Source organism: Arachis duranensis, chromosome 9, assembly GCF_000817695.3.
Source record: "Arachis duranensis cultivar V14167 chromosome 9, aradu.V14167.gnm2.J7QH, whole genome shotgun sequence".
NCBI lineage: Eukaryota > Viridiplantae > Streptophyta > Magnoliopsida > Fabales > Fabaceae > Arachis > Arachis duranensis.
The window spans coordinates 37,797,830-37,819,013 of NC_029780.3; the positions used below are offsets into that span (position 1 = coordinate 37,797,830).

The following is a 21,184-nucleotide window of genomic DNA, read 5'->3' on the forward strand; positions in this document are numbered from 1 at the left end:
CTCCATATACCTACAATCAACCATTAAAGGGTATCCATTAAAAATTGACAAACTAAATATTTTATGGAAATGAATTAATCAATTAGAACTGGAAACCAGAAACCAATACCCTATTATCTTATCCGACTTTTGTTAATTTTTCTCCTTTTTAAGGTTTTCCTTTCTAATACAATTTCTTTTATCACTTAAAAAGAAAAAGAAGACCAACCTAGTATCAATTAGAATGTTGAAAATGAATCTTTAACCCCAATTAGCTGGCGCGTTATGGACATATGCTTCATGTATTTGTTTCATCTTCCTTTTCGGCAATCTCATCGTCAGAGTCAGGAAGATGATCAAAAAAAGCATCAAGGTACCACGGACACTGATCATTCCAGTCACCCCTGCATGCGGTGGCGCGCCATTTTTGGTCGGCTATCATCTCAGGGGAGAGGCCCCATTCCAGCATTTCTTGTTCTGTATGATGAACTGCTAAGCTGTATTCCCCGCCAGTTCCTAGCTGCATGACCCGGAACTCGCAGTTGCCAAAATTGTTTAGGTGCTCAAACTGTTCAACTGTCCACTTGAACCACTTCATTAGGAAAATACGTGATGTCAGCCCATGAGACACAATCACAAGATTCAAATCATTGCAAGGATCATGACGAAGCCTATTCATGTCAAGGTCCCTCCAGAGAGATTCAAAGAAACCTGCAGAGGAATTAGATTCTCCATTACAAACATGTTCCAACAATTTGTTGGAGATTCATATTAAAGTGACCAAAACTCCCTAAATTTTTGAGCATCATTAAGAGTGGAGCTTTTCTGTTATATTCCTAATAGAATTATTCTTTTTGCCTAAACGAGTCCATTAAGAATTCTAGACTTGCTAGAACAGTAGAACATGGGTAATTCATTTTGCAGTAAAGCTCTTCAACCATTAAACATTTGTTGAGAGTGGTTTTTTTTTTCAATTTTTTTATTCAATTGTTTGATAAAATATAATTTTTTATTATTTAACTACTTCTCTTACATATTTCTTTTTGTTTCACTTACAAAATGTAAACTGAGAAATCACGCTTTATTAAACAATTAAAAAAAAAAAACTAAAAGGATTCCTTTCCATATTTTTCATTCACAAAATTCGATCAAGGAGCTTATCATAAATGAAACAAGTGGATTAGAACCACACCAAACAAATCGAACACTGATAATCTCTTGGACTAATTTGGCTATTCAACAATATGAATATTTAGTGTATTTTTTTTATACCACAAAATTGAAGGACAGATTTATGTTTTTTAATAAAAACCGACCCATTGATTTGTTTATCACTTAAAAAATTTCAGTTCATACAAATCTGAGACTCAGATTTTTTGTTGGCCCCATATCCGACCCTAAAAAATAATTTGTTTACTCAGCATTACACCTAAACTTATATTTACCAAAAGCCTACACTAAATTCAAGAAAAAGTAATATGCTTATTATATGTGTACCAATCCATTAATAACGCAAAATTCATCGGAAGTAAAAATATAATCAATGAGGGGGGAATTGGGGAAATGAAGTATGACTAAGACTAAGAAGAAGAAGAAGAAGAAGAAAGAAGAAGGATAGTAAGTGGCGGTTACTTGAGATGCGATCGAATACATCGGCGGCAGATTCTCCCTCGGGAAAGCGATAAAAGAACCTTCCAAACCTCTCACGCGTCTCCTTCACAGCCTTCATCCTGTCTTCAATCTGAAAGTTCCCGAAATCCTGCTCTCTAATCCGAGACTCCTCCCTCACCCCTATCACTCTCTTCCGGCTTAACCTCCTCCCAACCTCCCTCAGCGTCGACCTTGTACGCGCGTATGGCGACACGTAGAAGTACGCGCGCCACTCCGGCGAGCATTCCTCGCCGGACATCAGCCGCCGGAGATCGCACCCGGCGCGCCGGGCCTGCTGGATCCCTTGCGGAGTCAGCTGGATGGCGTGGTCAGGGGTTGTTGTGTATGCTGACGTGTCAAGGTTCCCTTGTGACTCGCCGTGCCGCATCAGGATTATTCTTTTCGGAAGCATATTCTATTGTTATCTTGGTACTACGCGGTGTTTATGTTATGTTTAATTGTTGGCATATATAGATGGAGGTTGGAGCCACTGGGGATTCGTATTTCTTAAATTCTTACACTATGTTTTCGTAGGAACATGGTTTGTTTGGTCAAGATGCTGCAGCCGTAAACGTGTATGATTATTATTCCATCTTTGTTGAACAGGGTGGGATTTGATGACTTTTGTATTACGATAGTAATGGCGTCGTGGTAACACTTAGCACTTAGCACAGTTAAAGAAATTCAATTAGGAGTTGATTTTGAAAAGAGGTAGGTTCTCGATTTGACTTTGATTAAAAAGGAAAAAAGAAATGAATACGATTTAAAAAGAGTAAAACGTGGAGATGCGGGGAATCGAACCCCGTGCCTCTCGCATGCGAAGCGAGCGCTCTACCATATGAGCTACATCCCCAATTTGAAAATGTTTATATTTTGTTTTATATTATTTAAAATATTCGTTGTGTGGGAGAGAGGTTAACAATTTTGTTGTCATAACAATTTCTCTTTTAGATATAAGCGTAGCTAGAAAAGCTACAAATGTCAACAAAAATTATATGATTTAGATAATCTATATCCGAAAAATATATGTTGAAATTATTATTAGTAAAAATTTTTAAATTTTTTTTAATAATAAATGTATTAAAAATTTAAATTTTAATTTGTATTATTTTTATACAAAATTTCTTAGTTGATAATGATAAAATGTATTTTTAAAACACAGATTAATTAAATCTTAAAATATATGCTTAATTAAAATTAATGACTAAAAATTCTAAAAGAGAAATTGTTCTAACTACAAAATTAACTCTTCAATAATGTGCTCACACAATGAATATCTTAAATAATATGAAATTAATTATTAATTTTAACCAAAATGATATGCTTAAAATGTTCCCTTAAAGTTGATGTTGCACTATAATAATAGAGTATTGTTTCGAGAGTTACCTAAAACAATGATTTGGTCTTGAACGTGAAGTCCAAACTCCTTTTAAAGTAGCGTTCGACTTGTTCTGGTATTGAGGTGCCGTTGAAGAACTGAAGATTGATGGTTTAGAAGTTATAATAAATTCTCGTTGCAAGTATAGTTTCTAAACCAAGCAATCAACCTTTTTTACAAACGTTTTGGTTGTCACTAGTAACAAACCCCTAAATAAATTGATAACCGAAGAATTTAAATCTTGGGTCGTCTTCTTAAGGAATTGCAGGGAAGTATGATTTATTATTGGTTATGAAAAACAGTGTTTGAGTTTGAAAAAGGTTTTAAGCAAGAGAAATAGATTACAAGAGTTAATAAATTAATATCTAATAAAACTCTTGGCAATGTATGAAAACCGGAAGTCCTATCTCAGTTATCCTTATCAATTGTGATGAGAATTGGATTTTTCTCCCTTTAAGTTAACCTCTAACTATGAAGATAAGTTAAGTGGATGGAATAAGTTTGGTCCCTCAGGTCCTAGTCTTTCCTTGGAAAAGGCTAGAGTTATTGGAACTCGAGTTAATTCTTGAAGAATTCCAATTTTCAATCAACAATGAGTTTGACAACTAAAGAGTTACCAATTAATCAATTGAAGCCAAGAATATAAAAAGCTAGATAAAAATCATAAATAACTGGAATACCTCAAATTAAACTGAATGGAGATGTCAATTCTAACATGGAAAATATTCATAAGCCAATTGGGCAACATAAATCAAACACAAATAAAAGCTTCAGAGTAAACAAAAATAGAAGAGAAATATAAATTATTGAACCTGGTATGAAGAAACAATCTTAATCCTAATAGAAATCCTAATCCTAAATCCTAAGAGAGAGGAGAGAACCTCTCTCTCTAAAAACTACATCTAAAACCTAAAATTGTGAATAATGATTCAATTATTCATTCTGCTCCACTCCCAGCCTCTAATCTGTATTTTCTGGGCCGAGAACTGGGTCAAAAACAGCCCAGAAGTCTCTCCCAATGCTTTCTGGTCTGTACAGGTCGTGGCAAAGTGACGCGGAGGCGTCATCCACGCGTTTGCGTGGAATGAGATTCGCAGATGCGACACGTCTGCGTGGAGCGCTCGTTCGCGTCGTCTATCTGTATGACCACTATGGCAAATTATATATCAAATCAAAGCCCCGAACGTTAGCTTTCCAACGCAACTGGAACCACATCATTTGGACCTCTGTAGCTCAAGTTATGATCGTTTTAGTGCGAGAGGGTCAGGTTGACAGCTTTGCAGTTTCTTCAACTTCTTGTATTCCTTCCACTTTTGCATGCTTCCTTTCCATCCTCTGAGCCATTCCTGCCCTGTAATCTCTGAAATCAATTAACACACATATCAAGGCATCTAATGGTAATAAGAGAGGATTAATATTAGTAAATATAAGGCCAAAGAAGCATGTTTTCAATCATAGCACAAAATCAGGAAGGAGAATGTAAAACCATGCAAATCATATGAATAAGTGGGTAAGGACTTGATAAAAAACCACTCAATTGTGCACAAGATAAACCATGAAATAGGGATTTATCAACCTCCCCACACTTAAACATTAGCATGTCCTCATGCTAAGCTCAAGAGAAGCTATAAAGGAGTGAAGAGGAATGATAGAGAGTATGCAATGCAACCTATCTATGTGAATGCAACTACATACAAAATGTTTCTACATACTTGGTTAAAAGTAAATAAGTTCTTCAAGACAAATATGACTCAAATTCCACTAATTCAAATTATACAATAAAAAACAAGTAAACTTGTAAGAAGATAGCTCATGAAAGCAGGGAACATAGAATCAAGCATTGAACCCTCATTGGTAGTGTATATGCACTCTAATCTCTAACCAAGTTGAGTTGGTCTAGTGGTTAGCTCACTAGTCCGCTTAAGCAAGTGTCGGGGGTTCGAATCCCGCCTTGTGCATGCAGCAACCCATTGGTCAGCGGCAAACCCTTAAATGGAGCTCAGTACCGCGGCGGATTAGTCTTTGACCTGTCAGGTTGGGGGATACCGTGGGAAACCAAAAAAAAAATATGCACTCTAATCTCTCAAGTGTCTAAGGTCAATCACTCTATTCTTCTCTAATCATGCTTTCTAAAACTTTGTTCTTCATCTAACCAATCAACAAATATTTAATGTATACATACAAACATCATGAGGTCTTTTTCAAGGTTGTAATGGGGCTAAGGTAAGGGTAAGGGTATATATATAAGGCTAAGTGAGCTAATAATTAAACCCTTGATTAGTCTAAGTTGTCACTTAACATATACATACTCTATATAATCTAGAAATCTTGCCTAACTGCCCAATTTTCCCACTTGTGTGTTACATACTCATGCACCAATTTTATTTTTGATTTTATCCCATGTGCATTGATTCTTTAATTTTTGCATTGGGATAATTTTTGTCCCCTTATTTAATTACTTAATAATTTTTTTCTTTTTTTTCTTATTTTTTTGAAATATAAGAATAATATATCAATGCACATAGTGTTTTAATTATTTTGATTTCACATGAGCATGCTCCTAAATTTCAAATAATTTATTCACTTTAATACCTTTTTCCTATCATCCCATGTTCCCATAAATTTCTCCACACCTAGTTGATACACAATTTCTATCTTAAACTAACCAAGGATTCAACTTGAGATTTTTAAATTGTTTTTTGTTGCTTAAGGCTAGTAATGTGGTTATAGAACAGAAGGGGATTAAAAGGCTCAAGGGGGCTAACAAGGGTGATATAACAGATAGGCTTATTTGGGATAAGTGAGCAAAAATTCAAATAATGGCCTCAATCATATGCAAGCATGTAAATACACTAAATAATGGACATATAGAATGGAATAAAATATAGATTACATTCATAGAGAAGGAAACACACAAGAATAAAAATATTATGGTTAAATAATGTAACCATATAGATAGGCTCAAAATCTCACAGGTTGTATGTTCTTTGACTCAAAAATCATGTTCCAAATATAACTTCAAACAAATTTAACATAGAAAATTTTAATTTTTAATTTAAATTAGTATAATTTTTCAAAAATAGGGTTTTAAAAAGAAACTTATTATTTTCCAACCAAGTAGTACTTAAATGCAAACAATCAACTACACATGCAATCTATTATGCAATGCAACAATGAACTAATAAAGAAAATAAGACATTAGTGTTGAGAAGAGAATAACTAACCCGTGGAGATCGGTATCGACCTCCCCACACTTAAAGATTGCACCGTCCTCGGTGCATGCTAAGATGTGCAAGTGGATGGGGGTTGTGGTTCCGCAGCTGGTGCTCTTTTTGTTCCTTTCCTTGCTGGTGGTTTGGGAGTAGCTTTCTCTTTAGCCTTCTTGGTGGCCATCCTGAAAAGGAAAAAGAAAAAAAAAGTGACTTTTAAAACTAAGGGTTAGAGCAATGAAGAGAATGGGAAAGGTGGTAATCAGTGCACAGTAAAGAAGAATGATGTTAACACATGGTCATGACTACATGTGAAAAGTCATCAATGGAAATATATCAAGTGCATGTAATGACAATTAAATGCAAGATGTTTATTGGCATGCTGGCAAAGGCAGCATAGATCAAGCATTCAATGTCCAAGTTAGATTACCAAGCCTTTCAAACTAATAACATGTTTGTATAAACAATTATAAATAATTAATAAAATATAAAAAGGGTTTTGTGAAAAAAATAGGCATGAAAGTAGGATAACAGAAAAGTAGTGCGTGATGCCATACGTGTTTTTTCACAAACACTTAGCATGCATGGTAAATAAGTTATTGAAAGTATTAAAGTGAACATGCAAGAAACCCTATAAAAAGTAATATATAATTGTCAAACAATTCCTTAATAATCCGCAAACAAAATAATGAACCAAATAAATTTTTAATACCAATTAAAAGAAAAAGAAAGAAAAAAAAAAGAAAAAGAAAAAGAAGGGAAAGAAAAGATTTAGATTTGGGAAAGAAAAGATAAGATAATTGGCTGATCTGGATAAGTTGCGCGGCGCAAGCGACGCGGACGCGTGAGTGACGCAGTCGCGTGGTGCACGATAAGGTCAGGTGACGCGGACGCGTGGGGCATGCGATCACGTGACTTGATTTATGCGATTGGCACGAGTACAGCTTCGCGATCGCGCAACTCTCTGTTTGAAACTCTTTTTGCCCATTTTTTGGGTGACGCGGTCGCGTGGTTGACGCGGTCGCGTGGTTGACGCGGTCGCTTGGATGGCCATTTTTGAAAATGACGCGGCCACGTGGGGAACGCGTTCGTGTGGGAGGGCTTGGGCTTCCATCATGAGTCCAGCCCCATTCCAGCCTAACTTGCTGCCAAACACCCATTTACGTCAATTTTCAGGGCACGCGTTCGCGTGGGTGACGCGGACGCGTGGGAGGCATTTTTCTCACATGAAGCAGATGCGTCAGCGACGCGGTCGCGTGGATCAATTTGTGCCAAAGGCACGCCTCCAGCCACGCTCTTGCGTGATTCTCTGTTCACTTTTCTTTTCTTTCCAATGCACTGGTGACGCGAACGCGTCAGCGACGCTGCCGCGTCGCGTGCGTGCTTTTCCCTTTTTTTTTGATGCAGTATGCAGAATGTAAAATGATATGGATGTTATGAGTAATTCCAGGTTCAACGAAAATAATATAAAATAAAAACAAACAACACGAAATAAAATTGAAAAAGAAACGATCATACCATGGTGGGTTGTCTCCCACCTAGTACTTTTAGTTAAAGTCCTTAAGTTGGACATTTGGTGAGCTTCCTGTTATGGTGGCTTGTGCTTGTACTGATCCATGAATCTCCACCAATGTTTGCAAATCCAATATCCACCGGGATCCCAAATCTTGTTTCTACACCCGTCTTCAAGTTGATCATCAGTATTCCAACCGGGTGGCAGGCAATCTGAATTCTCACTAAAGCGGCCAAACAACTTCCTAGACCTATTCAGTTGAGCTCTACACCAACCTTTGCATTTAAACTTAAAGCTTCCAACCATAATGAACCTTGCAGGACAATTCTTACCACTGATCATCTTTCTTTTACTCTTAATGCCACAAAGAGCTCTAAGTTGACCATCCGTCTCCAGTAGCCCATATTCAAGTGGAATTAGAAAGCTAAGGGATATGAATTTTACCCACTTGAATGTTGTGAAGGGTGATCGCAACTTAGGGAGAGGTGTTTCTAATGAACGTGCAAGCTCCACTCCTTTGTGTTATTCTTTGACAACTACCACCTCTTTGCAAGTTTCTTCAATATCAACCTCTTCCTCTTTGTAGCTTTCTTCCAATTCAATCTCTTCTTCATTGCTCACCAAGGGCATGGGATGTTGTGCTTCTTCTTCCTTAGTCTCCATCTCTTGATCAACCTCTTCCAAGTCTTCAACCATGACGTGCCTTGGAGGTTGTACACCCTCTTCAACATTAATTTCAAGCATCTTGGAAGGAGGCCTTATGAATGGACTTTCCAATGGAGGTTCAGCATCTCCTAAGTCTTCAACCACTTCTTCTTCTTCAATAGTTTCGGCTTCCTCCACTTGTTCCAGTACAAATTCATGCTCCTTACTGCCCACCGGAGTTTCTAATGTCTCCTTCATGCTATGTTTTTCATTAGATTGTCCACATGAAGCCATGAGGGTTCCTTGAGTGTCCAAATGTCGGGAAGCTAATTGATTTATCGCTTGATTCAATTGATGAAGGGTTGCGTGAAATTGATCCACTGTTTCCTTGAGACGATCCGTTGATTCTTGTTGCGCTCGGCTATCATAAGTAGGATCATAGTGCTCTTGGATTGATGGATATGGAGATGGAGTATATTGAGGTGGTGGTTTTTGGGAGTAATCGGGGTAGAATTGGGGTGGTTCTATATATGGTTCATACGGTTCATAGGGTGGTTGGTATGGTGGATATGTGTTAGGGTCATATGGAGGTGAATGGCGGAAATGGGCTTGTGAGTATGGTGGTCCAAAGTCATGTTGAGGAGAGAGTTCATAAGCATATGGTGGTGGTTGTTGATAATCTAAAGAGCGCTCACCATAGCCATTGCCTTGATATGCATCACAGAATGGTTGTTGATAGTCCATTGGAGGTGGTTGTTACCATGAGGGTTGATTAAATCCTTGTGGGTCCTCCCATCTTTGATTGTTCCAACTGTGATGCCTGTTCTCATTGTAATTTCCTCTTCCTGCAATATAATTGTAACAAGACTCATAGTCAAAGGGGTGAGAGTTCATAGTAGTAGGAGAAAATAAAAACAAAAACTAACAAAAAGAAAATATTTTGAAAAGATTTGAATTTTTTTTTGAAAAAATAAGATAAGATATTTTAAAAAAAATAAGATAAGATATTTTTTTTGAAAAATATTTACAATAACCAATAATAAGGCACACGTTTGCAATTCTCGGCAACGGCGCCATTTTGGGATTTTTGCTAGTAAAGAATTTTGTAAAAATATAGTCGCGTTGTGAGTATAGATTCTAAACCAACAGAAAATCCCTTCATACAAACGTTTTGGTTGTCACAAGTAACAAAACCCAATAAATTTATAAACCGAAGTATTCAAACCTCGGGTCGTCTTCTCAAGGAATTGCAGGGAAGTATGATTTATTATTGGTTATGGAAAAACAGTGTTTGGGTTTGAAAAAAGGTTTTAAGCAAGAGAAATAGATTGCAAGAATTAATAAATTAATAACTAATAAAACTCTTGGTAATGTATGAAAACTAGAAGTCCTATCCCAGTTATCCTTATCAATTGTGATGAGAATTGGATTTTTCTCCCACTAAGTTAACCTCTAACTATAAAGGTAAGTCAAGTGGATGGAATAAGTTTGGTTCCTCGGAAAAGGCTAGAGTTATTGGAACTCGAGTTAATTCTTGAAGAATTCCAATTTTCAGTCAACAATGAGTTTGACAACTCAAGAGTCACCAATTAATCAATTGAAGCCAAGAATATAAAAAGCTAGATAAAAATCATAAATAACTGGAATACCTCAAATTAAACTGAATGGAGATGTCAATTCTAACATGGAAAATATTTATAAGCCAATTGGGCAACATAAATCAAACACAAATAAAAGCTTCAGAGTAAAAAAAAATAGAAGAGAAACATAAATTATTGAACCTGGTATGAAGAAACATTCCTAATCCTAATAGAAATCCTAATCCTAAATCCTAAGAGAGAGGAGAGAACCTCTCTCTCTAAAAACTACATCTAAAACCTAAAATTGTGAATAATGATTCAATTATTCATTCTGCTCCACTTTTAGCCTCTAATATGTGTTTTCTGGGCCGAGGACTGGGTCAAAAACAGCCGATAAGTCACTCCCAGTACTTTCTGGTCCGTACAGGTCGTGGCAAAGTGACGCGGAGGCGTCATCCACGCGTTTGCGTGGAATGAGATTCGCAGATGCGACGCATCCGTGTGGAGCGCGTGTTCGCGTCACCTATCTGTATAGCCACTATGGCGAATTATATATCAAATCGAAGTCCCGGACGTTAGCTTTCCAACGCAACTAGAACCGCATCATTTGAATCTCTGTAGCTCAAGTTATGATCGTTTTAGTGCAAGAGGGTCAGGCTGACAGCTTTGCAGTTCCTTCAACTTCTTGTATTCCTTCCACTTTTGCATGCTTCCTTTCCATCCTCTGAGCCATTCCTGCCCTGTAATCTCTGAAATCACTTAACACACATATCAAGGCATTTAATGGTAATAAGAGAGGATTAATATTAGCAAATATAAGGCCAAAGAAGCATGTTTTCAATCATAGCACAAAATCAGGAAGGAGAATGTAAAACCATGCAAATCATATGAATAAGTGGGCAAGGACTTGATAAAAACCACTCAATTGTGCACAAGATAAATCATGAAATAGGGGTTTATCAGCCGCCGTCTGAGTTCTTCGTGAGGAGGTGGGGGTGGTACCTGCAAGAGACTCCGATGCTTAAGTTAGCAAGGAATTTAGGTAGGTTTTTAGTAGACTGGGACGTGATTATACTTGAGGGGTGTCAGTGTATTTATAATAGAGTCGATAACTATCTTTTTAGAGTAGTTCCACCTTTGTTAGTAGATGACAATTCCCTTTATCTTGGTTTTGTTGGAATCTATCTTTAAGTGGAGATAGAGATAGTAGGAGAGTTTCAGAGAAGTAGTTATTTATTTGGATAAGTAGAACTGGACTTTTTTGTCATGTCCGACCTCTTAAGAGGTCGGGTAAGTGGAGGCCCTTGGTAAGCCTTTAAACTTAATAGGCCTGGCTTTACGTTTTGGGTCAAGGTATGAACAGTACCCTTACTTGAGTCCGAGCTTTCATGAGGTCGGGTTCAAGCATTTATAGTTCATGCCTCATGCGTCGGGTGCGCCGCCTTCATGAGGTCAGGCACTCAATGTGTTTCAAATTTTGAAGCGTTGCCACTTTAATGATATGGCGAATGTTATGCGAAAGTTTCTTGGAAATCCGCCCATGGCTTTAAAGAGGGGTGAAAAATGTCTTTTTGCCCCTTGTTTCTAATAAAAGTCTCACACTTTTCTTCTTTTCTCTTTTCTATTTCTGAAAACGCATCTCTCGGCTTCGTTTTGTTCATCAAAAACCTTTTATTCTTCTTCCACTGTTCTTACTTCATAATAACATTCTAGTTCAAGATTTCTCCATCTTGAATCTTTTGAAGATTTCTGTGTGCCTTGAAGTAGAACGTTTGAGTTTTGTTGCTATTTGACATGCCCTTCCATTTTTGCGCTTCATCAAGGTTGGTGCTTTTACTCCTTTTCCTTGTTTTCTGTTTCGATTGTTCTGGTTTCTTGTATCTTCTTTTGGATGATATGATAATTGGAGATATTTGTTGGTGACAGGGATTTTTGCGTTTCCTTTAACTCTCTTGCTTGTTTGTTGTTGAAAACATTTTTGAAACTGTTTATTGTCTGAGATTGTTGCTGTGGACTTTGATTGTGTTGCCCCCAAATGGTGTCGCATTTATTTTTTCGAAAGTGACAGCATTTCTGTATCTTGGGGATTTTTGTTGAAAACCGTTTTTGTATTTGTAGTTTTTGTTCTATTGATAGAAAACCCAACTTTTTTAGTGATGATTTCTTTGTTTGTTTTATTTGTAAGTATAGCTTTATGTCTCCATCTGTTATTCACAACATGTTGACCAAAGTTCTCTCTCACTTAACTTGGGTAGATATTACTGTTCTTACTCTTGTCCCCATTATCAATAGAGAGTATGCTGAGACCTTCGTAGGCACCATAGGTTGTGTGAAAACCGAGAAGATGAGCAAAACTATGAGATAGTGGTAGTTGACCCCGAGGAGAGGGTGTGTTTTCCCCCGCTAGATAGGTCAGAATGCCCTTTCTTTTATGCTTATGACAATTTTTTCACTAAACTAGACATTAGGCTTCCTTTTTCCGACTTCGAAATCAATGTTCTTTAGACTTGCAATGTTTCCCCTTCCCAACTTTATCCCAACTTGTGGGCTTTTCTGAAAATATACCAACTTCTTTGTTAGGAGCTTAATGTCCGACCTTCCCTCAAAGTTTTCTTTTACATCTTTGTTTTAACCAAGCCCTTTGGTTCCAAAAAGCTAGCTTGGCTTTCCTTTTGTGCCGTTCAGGGTAGGAAGGTTTTCTCCATTTTTGATGAGTCCTTCCAAGATCTTAAAAATTATTTTTTTAAAATCCGAGTTGTTAAGGATGCCCGACCTTTCTTCCTTGATGAGAACAATGAACCTAGTTTTCAATTGTATTGGGAAGAGAAACCAGTAATAGCCAAGTATAATATAGATGATTTAGATGATCTCGAGAAGAGTGTAGTTGCTTGTTTCAAGAGTGTTGGGGTCAGGCACCTTACTTGGATACCAAAAAATTCTTAGGGGATCCTAGTCAGCTCCGGTCTGAACTAGGTAGCCTTTCTTTCTTTTACTTATGAATTCTTGTTGTGAAATTATGTCGATGACTAACGTGTCTTTATTTGCAGAAATAATGACTCTTAAGTCGACTACCATAAAGATGATTTGGGCCACCAGAAAGAACATCGTGGCTCGAGGTATACAACAAAAGGAAGCTGGTGACACTACTGCCCGACCTTCACCCTCAAAGTCGAACTCGGGTGCATCAACTTCTCGAAGGATTATACCCACCCCGGTGTCTCAGCCAATTCCCCCTATCTCCACCTCGAAAAGTGTTGTTGTCCGTTGATAAACCCCATTTTTAGGGTTTATCTTGTGTTGAATTTAGAGGGTTTTGTCAAGTTGTCTCCCATTTATTCACTAGAATAGCATGGTTTTGTAAATTCTCCTTTAATTGTGCTTAAGAGTGAAAACATGCTTTTTGGGTCTTAAAATAGATAAATTTAATTCACCTTAATTCTATTAGATGCCTTGATATGTTTGTTAAGTGATTTCAGGTTTAGGAGGCAAAGATTGGAATTGAGGGATGAAGAAAAAGCATGTAAAAATGGAGAACTCATGAATAAATGAAGGAATCGCAAAGCTGTCAAGCCCGACCTCTTCACACTTAATCGACCATAACTTGAGCTACAAAGATTCAAATGAGGCAGTTCTAGTTGCGTTGGAAAGCTAACATCCGAGGTTTCAAAATGATATAAGATTTGCCATAGTTTCCACATGTCTAGGGACGTGTACGCGCACTGTATGCATACGCATTGATGTTGCACGTGACTTACTAAAGTGCAAATCGTGGCCAGCAATTTTTGAAGCATTTTGGGCCCAATCCAACTCATTTCTGATGCTATTTAACCCAATGAATGAAGGGGAATCAATACCTTTAGTCACCAATTAGTTTAGTTTTAGTTTAGAGTTAGTTTCTAGAGAGAGAACTCTTCTCTCTAGAATTAGGATTAGAATTAGGTTTAAGTCTTCTCTTGATCTAGGTTTGATTCATGCTTTGATTTACTTTTCCTTTACAATTTCTTGTTCCTCTACTTTTCCTCTCTCTAGTTTTGTACTTTAATTCTTGTAATTCTTTACGTTTATATTGATGCACTCTTATTTCTTCTATTTTTCTTTTAATGCAATTTAAGATTCATGTTCCTTTATTGTTGATTTGATTTGTTGATTGTTAATCTCTTGCTATTAGTAATTGTAGATTTACTTTTCTTACAATTTTATCTTACTTTCCTTTTATGCCTTTCAAGTGTTTGATTAAATGCTTGAAAGGATGCTAGAGTAGAATTTTTCTCCTTTTGGCCTAGGTAGAGTAATTGGAGACACTTGAGTTATCTAATTCTTTTGTTGATTGACAATTAGAGATTGCTAATTGACTTGAATGCCACTAAAGTTAGTCTTTCCTTAGGAGTTGGCTAAGACTTGTGGAATCAAGTTAATTCATCCACTTGACTTTCCTCCATGGTTAGAGGTTAACCAAGTGGGAGCAATACACAATTCTCATCTCAATTGATGATGATAATGAGGATAGGACTTCTAGTTCTCATACTTTGTCAAGAGTTTTTGTTAGTTGTTAGCTTATTTCCTTTGCAATTTACAATTCTTGTTTCTTATTCCAAAAACCCCAAAACACACCTCTAACCAATAACAAGAACACTTTATTGTAATTCCTAAGGATAACGACCGGAGGTTTAAATACTTCAGTTATTATTTTTAGGGGTTTGTTACTTAAGACAACTAAATTTTTGTATGAAAGGATTATTGTTGGTTTAGAAACTATACTTGTAATGAGAATCTATTTGTGAAATTCTTTACCACACAAAAATCTGATCATCACCCGTCCTCCTCCTTCTTCCTCCAAACCCCCTCCCAAAAGGCAGAAGACTTCTAAGGGGGAGTGCATATACAACAAAGGTTTTGACGGGCCAGGCTAGAGCGAAAAATATATCCTCCCTCATAGCCACAATAGCATGGATGATGTATCCCTTAGAAACCATCTTCAGCTCCTAGCCCAAGGCAGAATTTGATCAGCGGGCATATGTGCAGCCTTGGCTAGGGAGTTAAAGAAAACTCCCCTCGGTGCCACCCATAGTTCCTTGGTGGCTTCTTAGGCCGAGGTGGAGAGGTTAAAGGAGATATTAAAAAGGAGCTTGAGGAGGAGAGAGATGTATTGACATCCGACTTGGGTAAAGCTCGGGCCAAGGTCAAACAGGCAGAGGTGGCCTTGGCTATGTCGGAGGGGATGAAGAAGAAGGCGGAGGAGAGCTCTACCCGTGTTTCCGGGGAGAGGCTTGACCTTGAGGATGAGATAGCTAAGGCTTGGGACAAATATGCAATTCTGGAGGAATCTGTGGCTGAAGGAATGGACAAGATGCACATAAATCTGAAGGCCCATATCCAAGTCATTGCTTCAGATGCGAGCCTTTCCCTATTCAGCCAGGATAATATTGTGGTAGAGGGAAAGATTATCCTGGCTCTCGAGGATGAGGAAGAGGTTCCTCTACCTAACCCGAAGACTTCAGGTGTGCAGAAGTCGGTCGGATTCCTCAGAATCCTGAGGTCATAAATGTTGAATTCCTACCTTCGCCGACTGGTCCTATTCCGGCAATGCTCGTTTCTGAATATAACCCGACTCCTTCTGCCCGAGCTGAGGATGTTGTTATTGGAGATGAACTCAACCCTTTGTAGTTTCTTTTACTTGTTGTAGTATGAATGGCCCGAAGTATGCGTCTTTTATGAACAATCTTTTATTTGTAATAGCTTTGTAGCTTTCTGAATAATTTATTTTATTATAGTTTAAACAACTTTTGGAATTTCCTTTTAAGAACCCTTCTTTAATATGGCTATGATTATAGGTGGCTTTTTGTTGGTTTAGCTCTTAGCCTATACAGTTGTTTAGTTGGAAATCATGTTTCGACAACTTTTACTATTATTTTCATTGCTAAGTTTAAAATTGATGTCAGCGAGGTAGATCGGTAAAGAATATTGTGTTTCCCTTTATAAGTTCCGACTTCGTGTAATCGAACTTTGTCAAGTTATTTTTACATTTCGTTTTTATTCTGCCTCATTTTTTGGCTAATCTTACAAATTTCTTATATAACTTCTTACATTTATATGTACCTCGTCACTTCATTTTACTAACCACTCTAGGTCGGGCAATAATTTTTGTGGTTTGTCGAGCTTAAATTAATGCGTTTTCAAACTTTAAAGAAAATAGATTTATCATTGATAAATGAAAAATTCCTTTGCATAAATTTGTTACTAAGGATTTTAACTACCCTTAACCCTTGTTATGGTGCCTCATTAAAGCCCCCTTCAGAAAAGAAACCCTTTTTCGGAAAAAAATCTTTAAGGTCGGGAAAAAGAGTACACCAGGGAACAAGGTGCGCTACCTAACTGTAGTTTTCCTTAGGTTACACGCGTGCCACGACCTCGGGAGTTCCCTTCCTTGTAGGTCGGACACTTTATTTTGAACCTGGAAGTTACAGAAATTATTTTGAATACGGAGATGAAGATGGTGTTTTGATTGAATATTGATATTTGAAGTGTGTTACAATATTGTGGATGTGTAAGAAAGGTGTCAAACACACATCTTGCATGTCGGCCAGAAGGTTGATACGTGTCCAACACGCACCCTATGTGTTGACACTCTAGCTGCAAAATCCATCCACCTCTAATTACACCAAATAATCCCATTTTCACACTTATTCCGAAGTGGGCTCCTTTCCTAAATCCTTCAATTTCAGGTTATCCCTATTACACCCCCTTTTGAAATTTTAATCATCAATATGGTCACTAGCAAGGTATTTGTAGAAATGTTTCTACAACTAAGCTAACATAAGTGTGAAAAAAATATTATTGTTGTTGTCAAGAAGTCTAAAATTCCATCCATGTCTCCGTTTGCACTGTCAATAAATGAATTCAGCAACCAACCTATCAAGTGGCAAAGGGTATTGCTCAAAATCAGTGGAGAAGCTCTTGCCGGAGATCACTCCAAAAATATTGATCCCAAGATCAACAACCCAAAATCACATTTTTATGCTCTATTCAAAAACATCATAAATAGATGGATAAAAGTCTAACATTTATATGTTCCTTCTTGTCCTAACATTGTTTTTTTAATTTTTCTTTCTAGATATCAATGGCTATTGCAAGGGAGGTAGCAGCTGTAACTCATCTTGGCATTGAAGTGAATATAGTTTATTGATTTGTTCTTTATATGCTATAATCTTGTTATCATTATTATTGTAGTTTTTTTTATATTACATCACCATGTTCTTAATCTTGAGGAGGGGTACCACATGTTAGATCTTTAAATGTGAGATAATGTCCCACATCAAAAGAGAATGGACTAAGAGTTCTAATAAATTCTATTAGAGTCAAAATTTTGGCTAAGCTGTCTATTTTTGAGATAGTATATCATTGATGGGGATCCTATCCAAAGTATGAATATATAGTAACCTAGTTCCATCACCCATTACACTATAATAACACATGGTAATTCCCAATTCCATAATAATGAACTATTAGGTTATCCATTCAACTAGTTTTACCAAAACCAAAATAATCCACAATCAATAAAAACCCCAAAATACAGGAAATTCTAGCACCAGAAAGATCTGGATTCCAGTATTTTAGTGTCAGTGGAAATTTCGTTAGAGGTCATAATATCATTGCAAGTTAAGGGGTATTACTTGAAAGAATGAAAGTAGAAACTGTTTAAGCTATTCACTTGTTACAAAGTTAAGTTTTATGATTACTGATTAGGCTAATATTTCAAGTTACAATAGTAGTTAGTGGGGTGACATCTTCCGTGGATCATCTTGGGCTTGATGCAGTTTCCTGGACCAGTCATCTAATGATTATATTGGGTAGTTACCTTACTCTATCTTAATTAAGTCTTTGGTGTTCTGTCAAAACTCGGTTGTTATAAATTTATCCCATGAGGTTAGTTTCAGTTCCACTGTGATAATAATTCACTTGAAATTCTGATATGTTATGTTCTTATGTACTTTTACAATATATTTCTCAAAAAGGATAATATCTATTAGATAGTTACTAAATTGTGCCTAAATTTTCCTTCAAGATGTTGGCAACTATGATGAATGCTTTATTTCTTCAAGCAACAATGGAAAGTATTGGCATTCCTACTCAAGTGCAGACAGTATTTTGCATGTCTGAGGTTGCAAAATCATATATACATAGGAGGTCTGTGAGGCATTTGAAAAAAGGAAGGGTTATCATTTTTGCCGTTGGAACTGGAAATCCATTCTTTACTACAGACACTGCTGTTGCACTCAGAAGTTCAAAAAGTAAGTTAATTTTCTATCGTTGTGGTTTAGAATCTGCTGACGATGAAATGTTCTAGATTTTTTTTGTTGATGAATTTATTCATATAGTTTTAGTATATCATAACAAAGGATGTGAGATTTTCTTATTCAAGATAAGAAAATAATATTCATCCCACTAATCTGTATTGTACATTCTGAATTTGATGTCGGTTTTGCATGTGAAGGAAACTTTATCGCAATCCACTTACTTTTATTTTGTCATTTATGTAGTTAATGAAGAGGTTGTACTCAAAGCAAAAAATGTCGATGGAGTGCATATTGATGACCCAAGGCGTAACCCACAAGCACGCGTTCTTGACACACTTACTTATCAAGAGGTTACCTCGAAAGATCTCTCAGTCATGAACATGCCTTCAATAACGCTGTGCAAGAAAAATAATATTCTTGGTAAGCCCCTGCATGGAAGCATGAACTACTCTTTCTATGCTTTTAAATGGAATTAATCCTATATTGATATTACATTATTTGTTTATTTATCTTCTCAGTCCCCTTCTTTTGGTGTAGTTGTTGTATTCAATCTAAACAAACCAAGTAACATTGAGAAAGCCATCAAAGGTGAGATGGTTGGCACTCTGATTTGGGCAACATGAAATTCTACCATTTTGAGAATATGAAAACATTTGAGGTCTAGTTAGCAAGTGATTCTTTTGTGCTTTTTTTACACAAGTGTCCAGTTGAAGATCAGAAACTGCGAGGTTAGTTACTTTGCAACAGATATTTTGATGTACTATGTAACACCCCACCACACAGAATCTTATGGTTAAGTCATAAGACAGAGGTGGTGAGGTATTACGACCTCTAAAATACAAAGTCATATATATAATATAGTGAAAAAGATTTATAACTAGGAGTCTTTGAAGAAAGGGTAAAGCAAAATTCTTAAATCGAAAAATGCAATACTCACGAAGCGTTAAAGTAAACGAAGCAACGTAAAAGTAAGCTAACTTGGATATAAACAAAAGATAGTTCCAAGGTACAAATATCAAGCTCAAGACTCGGCTTGCAAAGGTTAAACCTGCCAGAGCACATAAGTGTATATACATATATATAAAAGAACCCAAAAGAACCCAAAATACAGAGTTACAGAACCTGTTTCGCCAAAATAACCTCTAAAAGGGAGTTAATACATCATATATATAATAAGTGGTGATAATAAGTATCTATATAAATACATATAACCAAAATAAGGTCCCAACAGCTCAAAGATCTTCGCTATCAGAAGCTTCCAGCATGCCTCAACGAGGTGCCTCACGTTCTGCATCTAGAAACCACAAAATCCGCATAGGGTGAGAACCAGAGAGGTTCTCAACATGGTAATGGTGCCACATACATAAGATATAAGGTCCTGAGAAAGCTAGAGGCAATCCTAGAACTCCGACACTTAGATTATAAGACTTAACGAACTAAGACAGAAATCATAAACCAGAGTGGTCATCTAAGACTTCCTAAACTTAACTGAAACTCTAATTAAAACCCTCAAATCTCCGCCTTCCTTCAATCCTCCAAACTCTTGTAGAACCACAAAGACATACAAGCAGACAAAGCAAACACAAGTAGAATACAGATAAAACAGGTAGCAAATATAGCAGGTAAGCAATATAATCATATAGGCAAGCCCAATTAATGCACAAGCAAACAAAACACACATATGCATATGATGAATGTCTATCCTACTGGTAGTGAGCTCACGTGTCGGTTACTTTACCAGAACCCGATATTCCTGGTAGCTAACCCAGATATCATCTCTCTAACATGCCTGCACACTATTGGGATATAGTGCCCATCACACTCTCGGGATATAGTGCCTACCACACTCATGGGATATAGTGCCCGTCGTATTACCTGGGACAAAGTATTTCCACACTCATGGGATATAGTGCCCGCCACGATCTCGGGATATAGTACCCGTCACACTCATGGGATATAGTGCCCGACACACTTTCCAGGGTAAGGTGCTCCCACACTCTTGGGATATAGCGCCCACCACGCTCTCGAGATATAGTGCCCGTCACACTCATGGAATATAGTGCGTGACACATCTTACAATAGAGAGAAACTCATACATTCTCATCATCAACAAATCTCAATCAGGCCTCAGTTATCACATTCATTCATAATCATTCGTAATCATTTCACAACCATTCATCATAGCTATGGCATCACATATACTTCATGCATTCACATTTTTCATATATAAATCATCACTTTCCAACCTTACTTCACCCCTAAGATACCTCCTCTTTCCTAGCTTCATCTCATTACTAGGCCTACTACTAAGATCTAGGGTTAAAAGAGTGAAAATAGAGGTTTAGAGATTTGAAATTGGGTTTTAAAACATAAAAATTAACTTTGCTGACAGCAGAGGCATGCGTACGCGTGGTACGTGTACGCATGATGAGCGGATAATTTATACGCTTTTTGGCATTGTTTTTAGGTAGTTTTTAGTAAGTTCAAGCTACTTTTAGGGATGTTTTCATTAGTTTTTATGTTAAATTCATATTTCTGGATTTTACTATGAGTTTGTGTGTTTTTCTGTGATTTCAGGTAATTTCTGGCTGAAATTGAGGGACTTGAGCAAAACTCTGATAGGAGGCTGACAAAGGACTGCTGATGCTGTTGGAATCTGACCTCCCTGCATTCGAAATGGGATTTCTGGAGCTACAAAACTCCAAAAGGTGCGCTCTCAACGGAGTTGGAAAGTAGACATCTAGAGCTTTCCAGATATATATAATAGTTTATAGTTTATTCGGGAATTGATGACGTAAACTGGCGCTCAACGCCAGTTCCATGTTGCTGTCTAGAGTAAAACGCCAGAAACACGTCACAACCCGGAGTTGAACGCCCAAAACACGTTATAACTTAGAGTTCAACTCCAAAAAAAGCCTCAGCTCGTGGATAGATCA

The 21,184-nt window shown here is 37.1% G+C and overlaps 1 protein-coding gene, 1 non-coding gene and 1 pseudogene across 2 annotated transcripts; 1 reads left to right on the plus strand and 2 right to left on the minus strand.

Annotated features, from left to right (window-relative positions):
* Positions 1-59: 59 nt before the first annotated feature.
* Positions 60-2,289, minus strand: LOC107465472 (phosphoglycerate mutase-like protein AT74). The gene is made up of 2 exons (XM_016084446.3): positions 1,612-2,289; positions 60-690 (listed from the first exon to the last, which is right to left on the minus strand). Exons 1-2 carry the CDS (start codon positions 2,039-2,041, stop codon positions 278-280), a joined length of 843 nt encoding a protein of 280 aa, XP_015939932.1. The 5' UTR covers positions 2,042-2,289; the 3' UTR covers positions 60-277.
* Positions 2,290-2,409: 120 nt separating this feature from the next.
* TRNAA-CGC (transfer RNA alanine (anticodon CGC)) lies at positions 2,410-2,482 on the minus strand. Its single transcript has one exon. It is a non-coding gene; the product is annotated as a tRNA-Ala (tRNA).
* Positions 2,483-15,160: 12,678 nt separating this feature from the next.
* On the plus strand, positions 15,161-18,895 carry LOC107465461 (uridylate kinase PUMPKIN, chloroplastic-like; annotated as a pseudogene).
* The last annotated feature ends 2,289 nt before the right edge of the window (positions 18,896-21,184 follow it).

What these genes read in the sequence shown, in the direction of transcription:
- LOC107465472 (XM_016084446.3), bottom strand. Translation starts at nt 2,041, where the DNA reads ATGCTTCCGAAAAGAATAATCCTGATGCGGCACGGCGAGTCACAAGGG. An exon ending in TGTATTCGATCGCATCTCAA is followed by an intron (nt 691 to 1,611) that starts GTAACCGCCACT and finishes ATTCCTCTGCAG; the next exon opens with GTTTCTTTGAATCTCTCTGG.